We start from the raw sequence: 16,260 nt of genomic DNA on the forward strand, positions 1-16,260 counted from the left end.
AATTTAGAAACAGATACGGATTAATCGTTGTCCTGTCTCGAAATGTCCGGTTCAATTTCATACATTTCATATAAATGTATAAAAATGTTATTCCAGTAAGCATTAGTTTATGTTGTCTATGGTTTAGAAATGTGCAGCAAAAACATGTTTTTATAAACAAAAGGACAATTATTACAGCACTGAAGGACACTGTCTGTAGACAGAAACAGAAAGACATTCAACTTGGAGTAAGTTAACAACCTTAGCTACATATAGCCTTGTAGGCTGTGTGTCTATCTTGATGTTTGCTTTTGCAACTAAATAGATAACTAGACACTGAAAGATTTTGGAGAACAATTTAATAGTTTAATATCCAAGTTTAATATACAATTTTATTGAAGCTAAATAATTTAAACCCCGAAAAACGCTGCAGTTGTAATAATGTGTACTATACTGTATAAACGTATTGATTTGATATTTTAAATGTTTTACAGTATTTGTTTAGGAAGATCAGTGTTTGTTAGACCTAGAGTTAAGATATATGAAGGTTGCTCAGCAACAGGTTCTTGTTACAAGAATTACGGATGTACTGTACGGTGCAAAAACACTTTTTGGCAGACACGATGGTCATGGAGGAAAAAAATAAACTCATCATGCGCCAATAATTTGCATGTAGGCTGACTACAAATGACACTCTTCTGAAGACTTGCCCTCAATGGGAGGAGAAAGGGAGGAGATTGCGGTTCCGTGCGCTTTATAAAAAGCGACGCATGTAGCGTAGTTTGCGGCTGCGCTGAGAGGTTTGTCCTTCCAGAGCGGGTTAATGCGAAGGATAGTAGCCTTGCTTACGATTACACGGAAACTGGTAGCAGGAACTGAAACGTGTACCTAGGAACTGTTTGTGTTATTTGTTTATTTAAGCAAGCAATATTCTAGTTTTTTACTAGTAGTTACGGATATGCCTAGATACGAGCTAGCTTTGATACTCAAAACGATGCAAAGGGTAAGTGAAAGGACTTTAGTTTTGTTTGATTATTTTGTCTTAAAAACATTACCTTTATAATTATTATAGTATTTGTAATATTATTACTTAATTAACAGTACATCATGTGATAAGCGTGGTTGTGTGTGTATTTGTATGGAATTCTAAGTAGTGACTTGAATTATTTATCTCGGGAAATGTAAAAGTTACTTGGAAGCAATTAATCAACGTGTGGTTCATCATTTAATTTGGAGAAACACACGTGTTGTAATGAAACCTGGGTAGTTCTTTACAGTACATTTTTACAATTCAACTTAACGAGTCCCATACACTATCTCGAATGATCTGTCGGCTGTCAAAACAGAGGGCTTTACGTCTCCTTCCATAGGTAAGCTAGTAATATTTACTACTAGTACACAATAATCGTTATTGCGGTGTTGTGATGAGAGCGTTGGTATTCTCAACCATCGTAGTTGCTATTTGTAATATTTGACCTTGTTGCATTTTCTGAGCTGTCGAAAGCATCAACTAACTCCTTTTAACCTCTTAAATACATTAATTATAATGTATCATAAAAATCAATTTGGGTTGCTTTGTTCTTTCCAAGAAGTGACAACCAGATAGCCACTAGCTATTAATTCGTCCTTCGGCTTCAATTCAATTCAAAACTTTATTTAACCAGGTAAAGACATCGAGAGCAAGTTCTCATTTAAATGCCGACCTGGCCAAGAGGCAACATAAATGCAACAGATAGCAATACATAGACCGTTAGAAACATTATAGCATTACGAAATGATAATTTAAAAAAAAAAAAACAAAAAAAAAACCTTCTAGAAGTTTCTTTACTATTTTGGTGGTATTGTCCACAAAGGCACGAGGGCGCTGCGTTCTTTTCTTTTCTTTTTTTCCAAACAGTAGTGCTGAGGGAAATTAATTTTATTGTATGTTTCCGGTGTTTAAATACATTAAAATTCCAAGTTTAATAATAAATAATGAATCCATTTGCAGTACGTTACATACTAGGGATGCACCTATCGGTATTAATAATAATAATAATAATAATAATAATAATAATAATAATAATAATAATAATAATACATTTTCAATTACGCTGTAGCCAAGCTGCCGAACAGTAAACATGCTTTGTGGAGATGCTTTAAAACGAAAGATTCCAAATGCATTTCAAATCTAATATAATAACCCTTTTATTATTGTAAGAGTTCAAGTAGTGTGGTGTGAGGGACGTTTTAGATTTGAATAATACTGGTAGGCTTAGCTACTGTAACCATGCAATACTCTTCAGATGCAAGACTACTTGATGCGAACACATATTTTTGGACATTTTTAAACTTTTCACCAGAATGAAGTTGAATATGCTTGTTTTAAACTATTGTGCAAAAAAAAAAAAGTAATGCATGTATAAAAAAAAATACATGCAATTACTTTCCTGTGTGCAAGTTTAGAAAATGGTGTCTTTAGTACTTCTGAATATTAAGTATGAATTTAGTAAATCAAATTGATGCAATCTATAGGGCTTTTCACACTGGCCATTTCGAACAGCAAGCGCTTTCACATTGCCCGTTTCAACCCAAGACAAAGCTGTTTTACTGGGGTGAACTCATCCCTGACAGAGAAAGTAGGGTTGAGAATTTTCAACCCAGGAGGAAGCACACAAAGTAACAAATTAAATAATTAATGATGCTTAAATTTTAACATTTAATGAATTAAGTATCGAATGTTGAATTTTAGCATCTAATAATAAATACTAGTATTAAATTCATGTGTCAAATGTAAAATTAACATCAATTATTAAATTTGAACATCAAATAATGAATTCAGCATTGAATATTAAATGCAAGTATTGAATGTTAAATACTGCCATCGAATATTAAATGCAAGTATTGAATGTTAAATGCAACAGTCTAATGTTAAAAATTAGCATCAAACATTAAATATGAGCTTTATACATTGAATGTGCCTTTTATCCATTCGATGTGGTTTTTATCCATTCGATGTTTGCACTTGCAAACTGTCAATCAATCGCATCTTACCCGCCCATTCCCACCCCTTCCACATCAGGGAGATCGGTGTTCCTCCTTGTAACCTGTTCAGCCAATGAGAGGCTTTGATTTTCAAACTGAACTACGGTAGCTGCCATATGCCGTCAACATATTTGATGTTGAATTTTATTTGCTGATCAAATTTAACATTTAATGCTAGCATTTATTATTTGATGCTAATATTCAACACTTGCTTAAATTTAACAATTAATGAATTGTCATTCATTTATTTTTTTGTTACTTTCACCTCTCGTACACTTCGGGTTGAAAAATTAAATGTGAATGCAACAGGGTTACACTCGCCTTGGGTTGAAAACTTGCATGACAGTAGCCAAAAACAAACGTTATTATTATTTATTTCTTAGCAGACACCCTTATCCAGGGCGACTTACAATTGTTACAACATATCACATTATACATTATTTTACAGATATCACATTATTTTTACATACAATTACCCATTTATACAGTTGGGTTATTACTGGAGCAATCTAGGTAAAGTACCTTGCTCAAGGGTACAACAGCAGTGTCCCCCTGTTAATGGGCAAGGTTCACAGATCTGCGCACAGTTGTCAAAATAAATAAATAAATGGCAAAAGTGTGATGGAGCGATGATGAGGTCCGGGAGCTGCTCAGTCTTTGTGCAAATGAAAATATCCAGCGGCAGCTGGATGGAGCAAAAATCGACTTAAAAGTAGCATCCGGGATTGTGATTGTTGCTGTAGTAACCTGAAAAGGTTACGTCTTGCACGGAGCACACGTTGCCAGCGCCTCCTCTGAGCTTGATATACACAAGCCCTCCTTCACAAAATAATAATAAAAAAATGAAAGCCATGTCGGGAGCCATGTTGGATATTTACTTCTGCCACTATGTTTGACACGGGTTGGAAATATGCAGTGTGAAACAGTCACGTCCAACCCCGGGGCGAATCTTAACCCAAGAATTGTAGAGCATGGCAAATGTGAATGCATGCAGGGCTGAACTCGGGGCTGAGGCACCCCGGGACCACCCCGTGTGAAAAGCCCTTGTATAGGTAAGAGTGCAACATTTTATGAGGTACTGTATGCTGCTTTGCAATTATTGTGCAATAGTGTGCACGTGAGCTCAATCCTAGAAATTGTATAAAAAAAAAAAAGAAGTCAAAGGACACCTACTGATTATTCTGTAAATCTTAGGTCTTTCAACAACCATTTAAACTGATATGGGGGGGGTTTGAGTGTTGGAAGTTAATAAATTATTGCAAAGTAAGACTTGCATACAAAATCATCTTTCAGATAGGAAATATGTAAGCCACGTCAGTATAATGAATGGATTTAGTGTTAGAAAAAAGCAGGACTATTGTCCAGTCCTAAACCACACCAAGCATGACCTGGCAGCTGTGCGCTTTGTGTCATTAGACAGACAATTTCACCATCCAAGTGTGATCTTGTGTGCAGTATTTCTAAGCATCTGAAATATGAACTGCTTGTATTTTGATAGAGTGCAAAAAGCATTCCTATTATACTCTAGTAAGCAAATTTCAATATATATTTTTTTTTGTTTTTTTTTTTGTTTTGTTTTGGCAAATCCACCCCCTTAGATTCTGGCAAACTGTGAAAATTGGGAATTTTCCACTGTGCACTACTCCCTTGTCCAGAATAAAGATGAGAACTCCCATTTTTTTTTCTTTTTTATATATACATACAGCTCTGGAAAAAATTGAGACCACTGCAAAATTATCAGTTTCTCTGGTTTTACTATTTATAGGTATGTGTTTGGGTAAAATGAACATTTTTGTTCTATTCTATAAACTACTGACAACATTTCTCCCAAATTCCAAATAAAAATATTGTCATTTAGAGCATTTATTTGCAGAAAATGACAACTGGTCAAAATAACAAAAAAGATGCAGTGTTGTCAGACCTCGAAGACCAGGACAACCTTGTACTTGGCTTTATTCATGTGGCCTTCACAAAGACAAATCTGCCCGATTCCAGCCTTGCTGAAGCACCCCCAGATGAGTCCAGTTTTCAGCTTTGCCCAACACCTGGTCGTCTAATGGTTAGACGGAGACCTGGAGTGGCCTACAAGCCACAGTGTCTCGCACCCACTGTGAAATGTGGTGGAGGATCGGTGATGATCTGGGGGTGCTTCAGCAAGACTGGAATCTGGCAGCTTTGGCATGAATCAAGCCAAGTACAAGGTTGTCCTGGAAGAAAACTTGCTTCCTTCTGCTCTGACAATGTTCCCCAACTCTGAGGATTGGTTTTTCCAGCAGGACAATGCTCCATGCCACACAGCCAGGTCAATCAAGGTGTGGATGGAGGACCACCAGATCAAGACCCTGTCATGGCCAGCCCAATCTCCAGACCTGAACCCCATTGAAAACCTCTGGAATGTGATCAAGAGGAAGATGGATGGTCACAAGCCATCAAACAAAGCCGAGCTGCTTGAATTTTTGCGCCAGGAGTGGCATAAAGTCACCCAACATCAATGTGAAAGACTGGTGGAGAGCATGCCAAAGCTGTGCTTGAAAATCAGGGTTATTCCACCAAATATTGATTTCTGAACTCTTCCTAAGTTAAAACATTAGTATTGTGGTGTTTAAAAATGAATATGAACTTATTTTCTTTGCATTATTCGAGGTCTGACAACACTGCATCTTTTTTGTTATTTTGACCAGTTGTCATTTTCTGCAAATAAATGCTCTAAATGACACTATTCTTATTTGGAATTTGGGAGAAATGTTGTCAGTAGTTTATAGAATAAAACATAAATGTTCATTTTACCCAAACACATACCTATAAATAGTAAAACCAGAGAAACTGATAATTTTGCAGTGGTCTCAATTTTTTCCAGAGCTGTGTGTGTGTGTGTGTGTGTATATATATATATATATATATATATATATAATATATATATAATATATATATAATAAAATATACACACACTACAAGGAAAGTGTTAGTATTCCCTGCTTGCTAGCAGTGTAATAAAGAAAAAATCTTGTTGTTTGGGCCTATTATTGTTATTAATAATGTTTTTATCTAAGTTTCGTTTTTTCTCTAAATTGTTTAACTTTATTAAGTAATTTATTTCACGTTTTTGTCTGTTTTGTAAGCTACTCATTTCAAGCTTCTATCACGATATACATGAAAGTGTATCGTATCGTGATTCATCGTTACACAATTGACAGTTGTAGGTAGTTAAGTTAATCATCTGTTCTTAATCTGACTTGCCACTCTATTTGAATCATTGAGGCCAACATGATGGTGAATCATACTGATGCAGGGAAAGGCTATGGCTATTTTCAGAAAATCCCCATCTGTCATAAGTTGCTGTAATAAAGGAATCTTTAGTCTAGTTCAATGTGTTTTTTAAAAATGTAGTGACATCCTGTAGAACCTGACATATCCAATGTAATTGGTTCCATTGGATGTGAAAATATCATAGCGCAGTTGTTCTACTGCATTCTAGTTGCTTTATTAACATGGGGGGGAATTTATAAATGAACAAATTCAGATACAGCAGTGTGTCTAAAACAAATACAGTACTGCATGTATATAAGAATTGGGAGCGGAGTTATACTGTTTTAGACCCATAATAAAATGTGCATTGATCAGTTTCATTTGGTATCCGAGGTCCATCGGTTTATAGAGGGACGAATATGATATACTTGTTTTATAGGAAGTTAAAGTTGGGCCTTTTTAAATTGTTTTAAAATGGGATAAGAAATGAAAGAAAAGTTCACAACATAAACAATGTGTAAGTAATGCTATCATAGAAAACTGCTAATTATTATTTTTCCGCTGTAGTAGTGAAATTGTGAAGGTTTGCCTGGTGTGTGTTGTGCGTGCAGTTCAACGTAAACCTTCACCTTGCTTTTTATTTAATTTTACTGGACTGCCATCGTATCCTTGCGTTCAGAATGAAGGACTAAATCTAATATCATTTGTCTTTTTGTCTTTGCTGTCTTGCAGGAATAAAACACTAGGCTTTACTAGACTGTCAACTGCAACTACTGTAAGAATTTCTCCTGTACACCATCCCAGTAAATGGCCTTGGATTATCATTAACATAAATTGGACAACGGAAATTTTATTTTTTTTTACCTACCTGGGATCCTACAGTTTCCTAGACAGCAAACCAAAGGACAAAGTGTTTGACCTGCATGAACTCAATACTGTGTTTTTAGTTTTGAACACACTGGATTTTGTTGTAAGACTGACTTAGTATTTAGAAAAATAATGAGGCCTTCAATGGAAGCCGCAGACATTGCCGTTGTGGCACTGTACTTTGTGCTTGTGGTGTGCATTGGTTTCTTCGCCATGTGGAAGTCCAACAGAAGCTCTGTGAGTGGGTACTTTCTGGCAGGACGGTCCATGACTTGGTTTGTTATTGGGGCCTCCTTATTTGTCAGTAACATTGGCAGTGAACATTTCATTGGGCTTGCAGGATCTGGAGCAGCAAGTGGGTTTGCAGTAGGAGCTTGGGAATTCAATTCACTTTTGCTTCTGCAACTTTTGGGATGGGTATTTATCCCTGTCTACATCAGGTCAGGGGTCTATACCATGCCAGAATACCTATCCAAGCGTTATGGTGGGAAAAGAATAAAAATCTATTTTGCTGCTCTGTCTTTATTGGTATACATTTTTACCAAACTTTCTGTGGCCCTTTATGCTGGAGCGCTGTTCATCCAAGAGTCAGTGGGATGGAACTTGTACCTGTCTGTAATTCTGTTAATTGGCATAACAGCCTTGCTGACTGTTACTGGGGGGCTGGTGGCTGTAATCTACACAGACACTCTACAGGCTTTTTTGATGGTTGTTGGAGCCCTCATCCTCATGGTCATCAGCCTTGTCGAGGTTGGGGGGCTTGAGGGAGTCAAGACCAAGTACATGCAGGCCACTCCAAATGTGACTGCAATTTTGGCTGCCTACAATTTCAGCTACACCAACAGCTGTCACATTCATCCAAAGCCGGACGCACTAAGAATGTTGCGTGAACCCACTGATGAGGACATCCCCTGGCCTGGATTCCTGTTTGGCCAAACCCCGGCTTCAGTTTGGTACTGGTGTGCTGACCAGGTCATCGTCCAGAGGGTACTTGCAGCAAAGAACATCGCTCACGCCAAAGGGTCGACCTTAATGGCGGGTGTCCTAAAGGTCCTTCCAATGTTTATCATTGTGATCCCTGGGATGATTTCAAGAATACTTTACACTAATGAAATTGTGTGCATCAGCCCAGAGCACTGCATGGAGGTCTGTGGTAGTCGGGCAGGTTGCTCCAACATTGCTTATCCTCGCCTGGTGATGAACATTCTTCCTGTAGGCCTTCGTGGTTTGATGATGGCTGTGATGATTGCAGCCTTAATGAGTGACTTGGATTCCATATTCAACAGTGCCAGCACCATCTTTACTCTAGATATCTACAAGATGTTTAGGAAAAGTTCTACTTCCAGAGAGCTTATGATTGTCGGACGTCTATTTATGGCTTTCATGGTGGCTATCAGCATAGCATGGGTTCCAGTCATTGTGCATATGCAGGGTGGCCAGATGTACCTCTATATTCAGGAGGTTTCAGGCTATCTCACTCCACCTATAGCGGCTCTGTTCCTGTTAGGAGTCTTCTGGAAGCGCTGCAATGAGACTGGGGCGTTTGTCGGAGGGATGACTGGTTTCCTTTTAGGGAGCATAAGGTTAATCTTGGTTTTTGTTTACCAAGCCCCTGACTGTGACCAACAAGACAACAGACCGGCCTTCATCAAGTATATTCACTACATGTACGTGGCAGCCTGCTTATTCTGGATCACCGGAATCATTACAGTGGTTGTGAGTCTCCTCACCCCACCCCCTACAAAAGAGCAGATCCGGACCACCACTATCTGGGGAGTTTGGAACAGGGATGTGAAGCTTGCCCATCACAAGGAAGAATCCTACAAGTTTACTGTCAAGAACCCTGTTGACAGCAACGAGACATTGGAGCACAAAGAGCTGCCCAATGGATTGTACAGAGAGAAGATCGTTGATGGCACTGATGTTAAGCTTCTGGTCTTGCAGGATTCCACCACCCCTGACTGTTTGACTCCCTGTCCATCTGAGGTTCAGACCCCCATGGAACATTCTGGGAATGGGCAGGCAAGTCTCATGAGCCGAGCCTATGAAGAGGATGAGAAACCTGAGAGAACCAGCACATGCTGGAAAGTGGTCTACTGGTTCTGTGGTTTGAAAGGCCAGTCTACCAAGACTTCTCCCAGAGACCCGGTAGAAGAAGAGGCTCGATGTCTGGAAATGCTTTATGAGCCTCCAAAAATCAAACTATTGCTAAATATAATGCTTTTTGTGGTGTGCTCTTTGGGGGTATTTCTGTTTGTTTGTTTCTCTTTGTAGTCCTCTTGTCATCCTAAAAAAGATTTCTATTTACAAGCTGCTGAGGTCTGTAATATTTACAGTATATTTATAAGAGTAAGCATAAACTTTGTTTAACATTGCAGTTTGCATATATTCGAATTGCCATAGTGTGTGCTATAGTGAATAATACAACTATTTGTAAACCTTTGCACAGTAGGGCTGTCCCGTAGACTTAACGAAGAAGACAATTTGAACGAATGACCAAAAAATTAACTAACTTTGCTCATAGCTCGAACTTTGCTTAAAGCAATACATTATGAGAATCTCTTAATTTCTTGCACTAAAATTTCGTACAATTCTGGGGACCATTGTTGTGTCCAATACATAATTAGTACCAGATTCGATTTTATAGGCCATGCTTGCCCATTGGCGTTACATTAAGGGCATTGCTCCATTATTGGGTAAAACACTTTGCTGCAATGTTTGTGATTTGTACTCCTTTAACTAACTTACCCTGTGCAACGGTTATGATTTTTCCAAATTGAACCAAAACCAACTTTCAGAAAATTCCAAAACCTGACGTGTGTACAATGAAAGTGTTGGCAGTCTCCGCACTAAGCTGTTAAAGTTGATCTTAAGTTGTTTCCACTTTTTGCCACATACTTAAAGCTGCAATTGTCTACAAATAAGCATACAACTTAATCTAAAAAAGCACTGTAAAAGAGAGAGGGGGTGGGCATTGTCTGGCTCCTGTTAAAATACTGTTGCCAAAAAATGAAAACTGGTTTACAATATTATTGGGATGTCATGTAGGCTTATTTGTTGCTGTGCAAATTGTTTTGTAGTTCTTCCTGAAGGTGCATTTTAACTTTGTGAGCAGTTTGTAGATGTGCACTGTCCTTGATGCTTTTATCTAAATGCACCCTGCTCTGTCAAGAGAAGACAACAAGCAGTTGTGTCGTCTGGTGGAGTTACTGAATAGATATAATTTAGAACAAAGTGTAAAAGGGTGGATTATCTCATATCCTTCTGGAGACAAGATGTCACAAATTACAATCACCTTTTTACATATTTTATTCAGTTTGTACTACTCTGCTCAAGTTATGGATCAACAATTTTATATTTCAAAGGTAATATTTCAGTTTTAATGTGGCACCATTCCCTCTTCACTTTTATATGATGTTTTCAGTCGTTGAGTAATTCTGTTCCGGCACATGCAGTGTAGCTGTATCTTAGATTTCTTGAAGGCAGTGTCCTGATGGAGCTGTATAGAGACTTGGATTTTCTGAGGGAATCAAACCAGCTTGTAAATCACTCAATGCAGAAGGTTATTGCCATTGATTGGTACTCAGTTGCGTAGTTGAGGGAAATTTTACTTTTGAATTTAACAGGCTTCATTAAATAACTGTGTTGCAAGCATGTTAAAGGGAATTCCTCAGATGTTCTGAGTATCTACACAGCCCAAGTGTCTGATTTCTAGATGACCATGTGACTTTTCAGGTGTGATGTCGCAACGGGCTGGCAACAACATTGTAACATGAGTTTATTTTTTTTAATTCAGAACCTGAATTTTGTCATGAGATGATATTGATTTGATGGATGTATTTATTTTTGTGTAGTGTGCAGTTCCAATGTTCTTGCCCTCAGCTTGTGTTCTTCAGAATCCACGGCCAGGTCAAGACTTCTATAGAATAAATGCTCTTATTGGTGCAGCACCAGTCAAAGATTGTCAGCATCAGAAACTAAATTTGGTAACTTTTGGGTCCTTGTAAAACTGACCAATTGCAACTTATTTTATTACAGATGTATTAATAATTAACATTCTAATTGAGCTACAGAAGTTCTTTCCAAACACTGTACAGTGATGTTTCATTCAAAAACTGAAGTACAATCCCATCTGCCCTTTCACATTGATTGCCCCACTCCATTTGTTTTTTGTATGGTGTTCCTCCATCAGCCACAATGTTTGTTTATTTTATCTTGGGAGAATTTAAGGAGTTTACTGCACATGGATACTTGACTGATGTCCTTGAGCATTATTCCATGTGATTTAAATTTGAGAAGACTGTTTGTTTTCTCTGCCCTTTTACTGAGTCTGCTGTACCATCTGTGTGCTAAACATGCATTCACTTCTCAAAATACACTAGTCGTTTTTCTGCTACAGACAACAATACAACAACAAATGAGACCTGTCAGTTTCGACAGTACTCCTTTTGGAAATTCAGGATCGCTGCAAACCCATGAATCAAGCAAAGTACAATACTATAACCAGTGCTGTTGGATAGCTACCGACTGCAGACCCATTAACATTGTAGCTTTCTTTTATTTAAATAACCACATTTATTTTAACTATTTACAGTTATGGAGGATATAACCGTTACTCAGATGTTTTATTTTGGTAATTTCAAGTTATTAATAAGAATTAAAATTATTTATTATTTAAATAGCAATGAAAAACATTAGTTTGAGTAAAGAAAACTGATCATTCTAAGTGCAGTAAGGTGAGTAATAAACTCCAATTATGATTTTTGGACAGTTGGTTCAAACAATTTAACAACAAATGCTGGATTGTAAATACATATAAAACTAAAGACAGTCCAGAAATAGGAAAACAGGGTTTTTATGCTGGGGTGTTTTATTTTGGATGGTAATAGTAATGGCATCAGTAATTGTATCCATTAAATATGTGATTTAAAACTTTTCATATGTATATAATATAATAAGTGTGTGTGTTTTTTCAGTCTTTTACATCTGGTCCTGGATCAATATTGTAAAGAATGTGGGTTATTTGAACAATTGTCTTGCTGCAACATTTATTCTCTAAACATATTTATTAATAAAGTCTAATCGCAATTCATATGGTTTGAGTGACAGATACTTTATTAAACATAATCGATGGAATATTGAGCAGGGTTCATTGTTTCCAAATAGTCCAGATTAACAGAACTGGCTTTTAAGCAACAGTTGGAGTATATTCAAGTCTCCATTGGGAGCCATGTTTTCACTCCCACCCCCCTGGGTCTGGGTTGCTTCAGGTTCTACAAACAGTTTTTATAGCACTTTCCCCCTGTGTATTCTTAGGGTGTTTCCACTCCTGCAAGGGTTTTGATTCTTTGAGTTTCTGTTTACCATGTGTTGCTTCTTTAAACAAGATATTTGCGCCTTTTGATCTAAATTAAGGTGGTGTTAATGTTGCTCTCCAATATCAACCCACCCAACATAAATCTGTTCCTTTTAAACTGTGTGACTGGTTTCATTCTTTTTAAATAGTTTGAATTTCTGGTTTTATTGGGAATCAATAGAAGGGTGTAACGGTATTCTTTATTACTTTAATGTAGACTACACACAGTAAACTGTGTTACTGTTAGACATTGTGTGTGTGTGTTTTCTTTATTAATACAGATTGTATATTAAAATATTTGCCAACTGTTGGATTGAATTTTTTCTTTCTGGAAATGGTACTAAAATATACAAATAGCTTGTGTCAAACATATGATATCATATTTATGCTACTCTATTAGTTTAGATCACTGAAATGCGTCTTCATGTTCATACAAACACAACGTTTTCACATCAATCACAAAACAATGCCCTGCTGTGCCATGCTCCTGATTTGTAGCTTGTATATAATAAATTACATTGGCCTTCCATCTGCCAACAAAACTGAACCGCGTGTAGTCAAGTAGAGGCAGTAGAAGTACACTTATTTTATTTGACTTGCACACTGTAATGTCTTTGTTTAAGATTTTTGTGAGACCTATGAAATCATGATATTGCTTAGAACACTTCTCTATGTATTTCAGTACAGCCACTCTAGTAGTATACAGCAGTGTAGCATATCGCCGTTCAATGACACCTTTTGGTGTTTGCCAATCAGGAACGAGTATCCTCCCCCAGCCCGCCCCCTTTTACCATTCAGAATTGTGTGTGCTCCCTAAACCTTGCCCCTTTAACCAATGGTGACCTTGTCACTCTACATCATTGTTAGTTTTTTTTAAAGTGTTTTTCTGGGTTATGCCTGCAAAATTGTATACCGGTAAAATAAAGCATTTACAACGTATGTATTTTTTATTTTTGTGATCCCAGTTTGAGATGTTATACAGTATTCAATATTTTATTTGCACAAGTTCACACTGAGTTTGATGCAACAGTTTTAATGACGGTGTACAATTTCATATTGTTTCTTAGGGCCTGACGGCCTTGTTTTAGCTGTCACCAAACTGGACAATGTCAAACATACACTCCCCATGGTGTACCAGCTGCCTCTTAAATGCCAAACTCTTGAACACCCTCTAGAAATAAAGAATATTGTTTGGGAAGTCTGTAAGCCACAACTCTGGATTTTATTTAAAAAAAAAAAAAAAAATTGTTTTAAATGTCTTTAATAACCTTTCACAAACACGCAGGACAGTGATGTAGACATCAGACTCCTCGCGATTTACCTTAAACTGATCCACTTGAATACACACGGGCTACAGGATCTAAAATCGGGGTGGAGATCGGGTGCATTGGATCTTGCCAACGAAGCGACAGCATTTGACAAACGATAACCTACTTTGAAGAATATGGTATACAAAGTGAAAAACATTACGGTAATTGCAAACATCGGTGCATATTATTGTTTTTTGGTTTTAACCAATAAAACACTCCCGATGCCAAAAAAAAAAAAAATATGTAATCCGTGTATTACTCAATTCATGTTGACTTCATCCCTTTCCCATTTAAAAAAAATAAAAATAAAGAACAACTACTACCTTTCCATTCAGTTGGGCAATATCCCTCCTTCCTGACATGTATCGATCATTGATTCGTTCTGAATACTTTGAACCCGCCCCAACTACTGAGTGGCAGCAAATTCTACATTTCTATTGGAGACTCCACTTGCGAGATTTGAAACTAGATTACAATTATAGCAGAAGGCTTTTAAAGCTATATTACAGTTAAAGGGGAACTGTAATGCAAATGAATATATAACCATTTCAATAGAAAACATGTTAACTAAAACTTTTGACGCATTTTCAGCCTCTCCTTGAGCAGTATATCGTATAAAAACCATTAAAACAAATTAACATTGAATGTATTGGAGCTATCTTCCGTTGCTCTTTGTGTGACGTCCTGTCGTTGACTCGCTCTATAGTCACAGATAGTATTCTACTGAGCGGATGTCCCGTTCCTGTATAATGTAGCCATTGTTTTGTTATGCCCCCCCTTTATTGGTTTAAAGGCTGAGGCACACAAAAATACTTTTTGTTACTGTTTTTCCTTTTGCTATTTTTGCACCCGAACGCTTTGCATTCTGACATAATTCACCTGGCCGGCGTTCACTGGTGTGGGTGTCTGTCAACGATATGACGTAACAGTGGCGCCAGAAAGGATCCAATATGGTGACGGCCTGCATTTCCAGCTGACCCAGAAAGCTGATAAAAAAAATTGAAATACTGGCACTTGACTTTTTAACAAAATTGGTGCATTTTTTATGCATACAGAGCATTTAGAGAGCCTTCTTATTTTGAGTACAATTCCCATTTAAGCAGTTATATTCTGTTTTCAGAAAATGTTTTGACCCGACCTACTCTACCTGTTTTTTTCCACACCATTGCTGGAACCACAACATTTGTTTTGACTTCAGGTTAGGTCCTGTAGGAAAATGTAGGAGTAGGTTCTAATTATTATTAAAATATATATACCTCTCTCTTCTACCCACCGTACACCATACGAGAAAACATGCAAAGCTTTGAGAATCTAAATAAAGATGGGAAAAGCAGACATGGAAAATCACTCATTTTACAGTAGTGTTGAAAGCTTTCAGTACACTTGATTAATTACTTGATTTATCTTTCTGCTCCATTTACTTTCTATGTAAAATACCTGCTTGGAACTGTTGTTTGTCTGAATTGCTGACAACCTATAGCTACTAAAATTGATTGGTGTGTACAGCACCAAACCCCTGCATTCAAAACAACTTGTTGCGTGGCAAAAAGTAACCGCTGGAAGGATGAGTCGAGTGAAAATAAGGCAGCTAAAAAGAATGTCTGTCTTGACCGGGTAGAATTAAAAATAGAGAAAAGCCTCTAAGGTTTGCACTTAACTACTAAAAAAAGTGAATCTGTCTGCCTGTCTCCTTTTTCAATTTTCCAAATCAAACCATTATTAACTGCCGATCCAGGTAGGGATAGCACATCCCTGTCATAATTACCTTGGCCAGCTGTATACTGGATCTGGTCTTCATTTCAGACTTAGCAAATGTCTGTTAAATTGACAAAGTATTTGCTACTTTGAAATTATTCTAAAAATAAGGGAAGGATCTGGTGACTGTAGTAGTGTGACTCAAGCAGAGAATCAGTGAGGCGGAAGACAAGGATGATTATCCCCCATGAGGATAACCTGACCTTTATGATTAATCCTGTTAAAATCCCACGAAATTTGAAATATTTACATTTTTTTAATTAAATTAAGGTTTGTAATAATTATTTTTATTTTAAGCATGTGGCCTTACTGTAGTTGCCTTTCTGTTAAGGGTGCACTGAATCCAAGTTTTTACTGAATCTACAAAAACTGTCAAGAAAACTATTGAATGAAAAACAGACTGGCAGCTACTAACAAGGGACGCACACAATCTATGGTTTTGAGCCTTTTAGTTAATAGTATTTTTTGTACCGAATGGAAATATATTCCTGAATAAGATTTCAGTTTGAAACGTACACAATTTACCGCTAGCCCCCCCATAACAGAAATGTCAAAATACAGAACCGTTTACATTTCCTTTACAAGAAAGGAGAGCTGTATCTTTGCTATAACCCACTATTTTCTCTAATGATGTTTCAACCTGTGTCACCTGATCTGAGACTGAGAGCTATGAGGAAAAAATTACAGTGATGAGTGACCTCAGTGATCTCCCTGTGAAATAAA

General features: G+C 37.2%; 2 protein-coding genes across 2 annotated transcripts in view; both read left to right on the plus strand.

Moving 5' to 3' along the window:
• The first annotated feature begins 843 nt into the window (after window positions 1–843).
• The window catches only part of mrps6 (mitochondrial ribosomal protein S6), a 34,123-nt gene continuing 18,706 nt past the window's right edge, over window positions 844–16,260 (plus strand). The window contains exon 1 of the mRNA XM_034011564.2: window positions 844–982. Within this exon, the coding sequence (XP_033867455.2) occupies window positions 938–982 (45 nt within the window). The 5' untranslated portion in view covers window positions 844–937. The remainder of the gene's footprint in view (window positions 983–16,260) is intronic.
• On the plus strand, window positions 849–12,769 carry slc5a3b (solute carrier family 5 member 3b). The gene is made up of 2 exons (XM_034011563.3): window positions 849–982; window positions 6,982–12,769. Exon 2 carries the CDS (start codon window positions 7,249–7,251, stop codon window positions 9,388–9,390), a length of 2,142 nt encoding a protein of 713 aa, XP_033867454.2. The 5' UTR covers window positions 849–982; window positions 6,982–7,248; the 3' UTR covers window positions 9,391–12,769.

Source organism: Acipenser ruthenus, chromosome 8 (assembly GCF_902713425.1).
Source record: "Acipenser ruthenus chromosome 8, fAciRut3.2 maternal haplotype, whole genome shotgun sequence".
Classification (NCBI taxonomy): Eukaryota; Metazoa; Chordata; class Actinopteri; order Acipenseriformes; family Acipenseridae; genus Acipenser; species Acipenser ruthenus.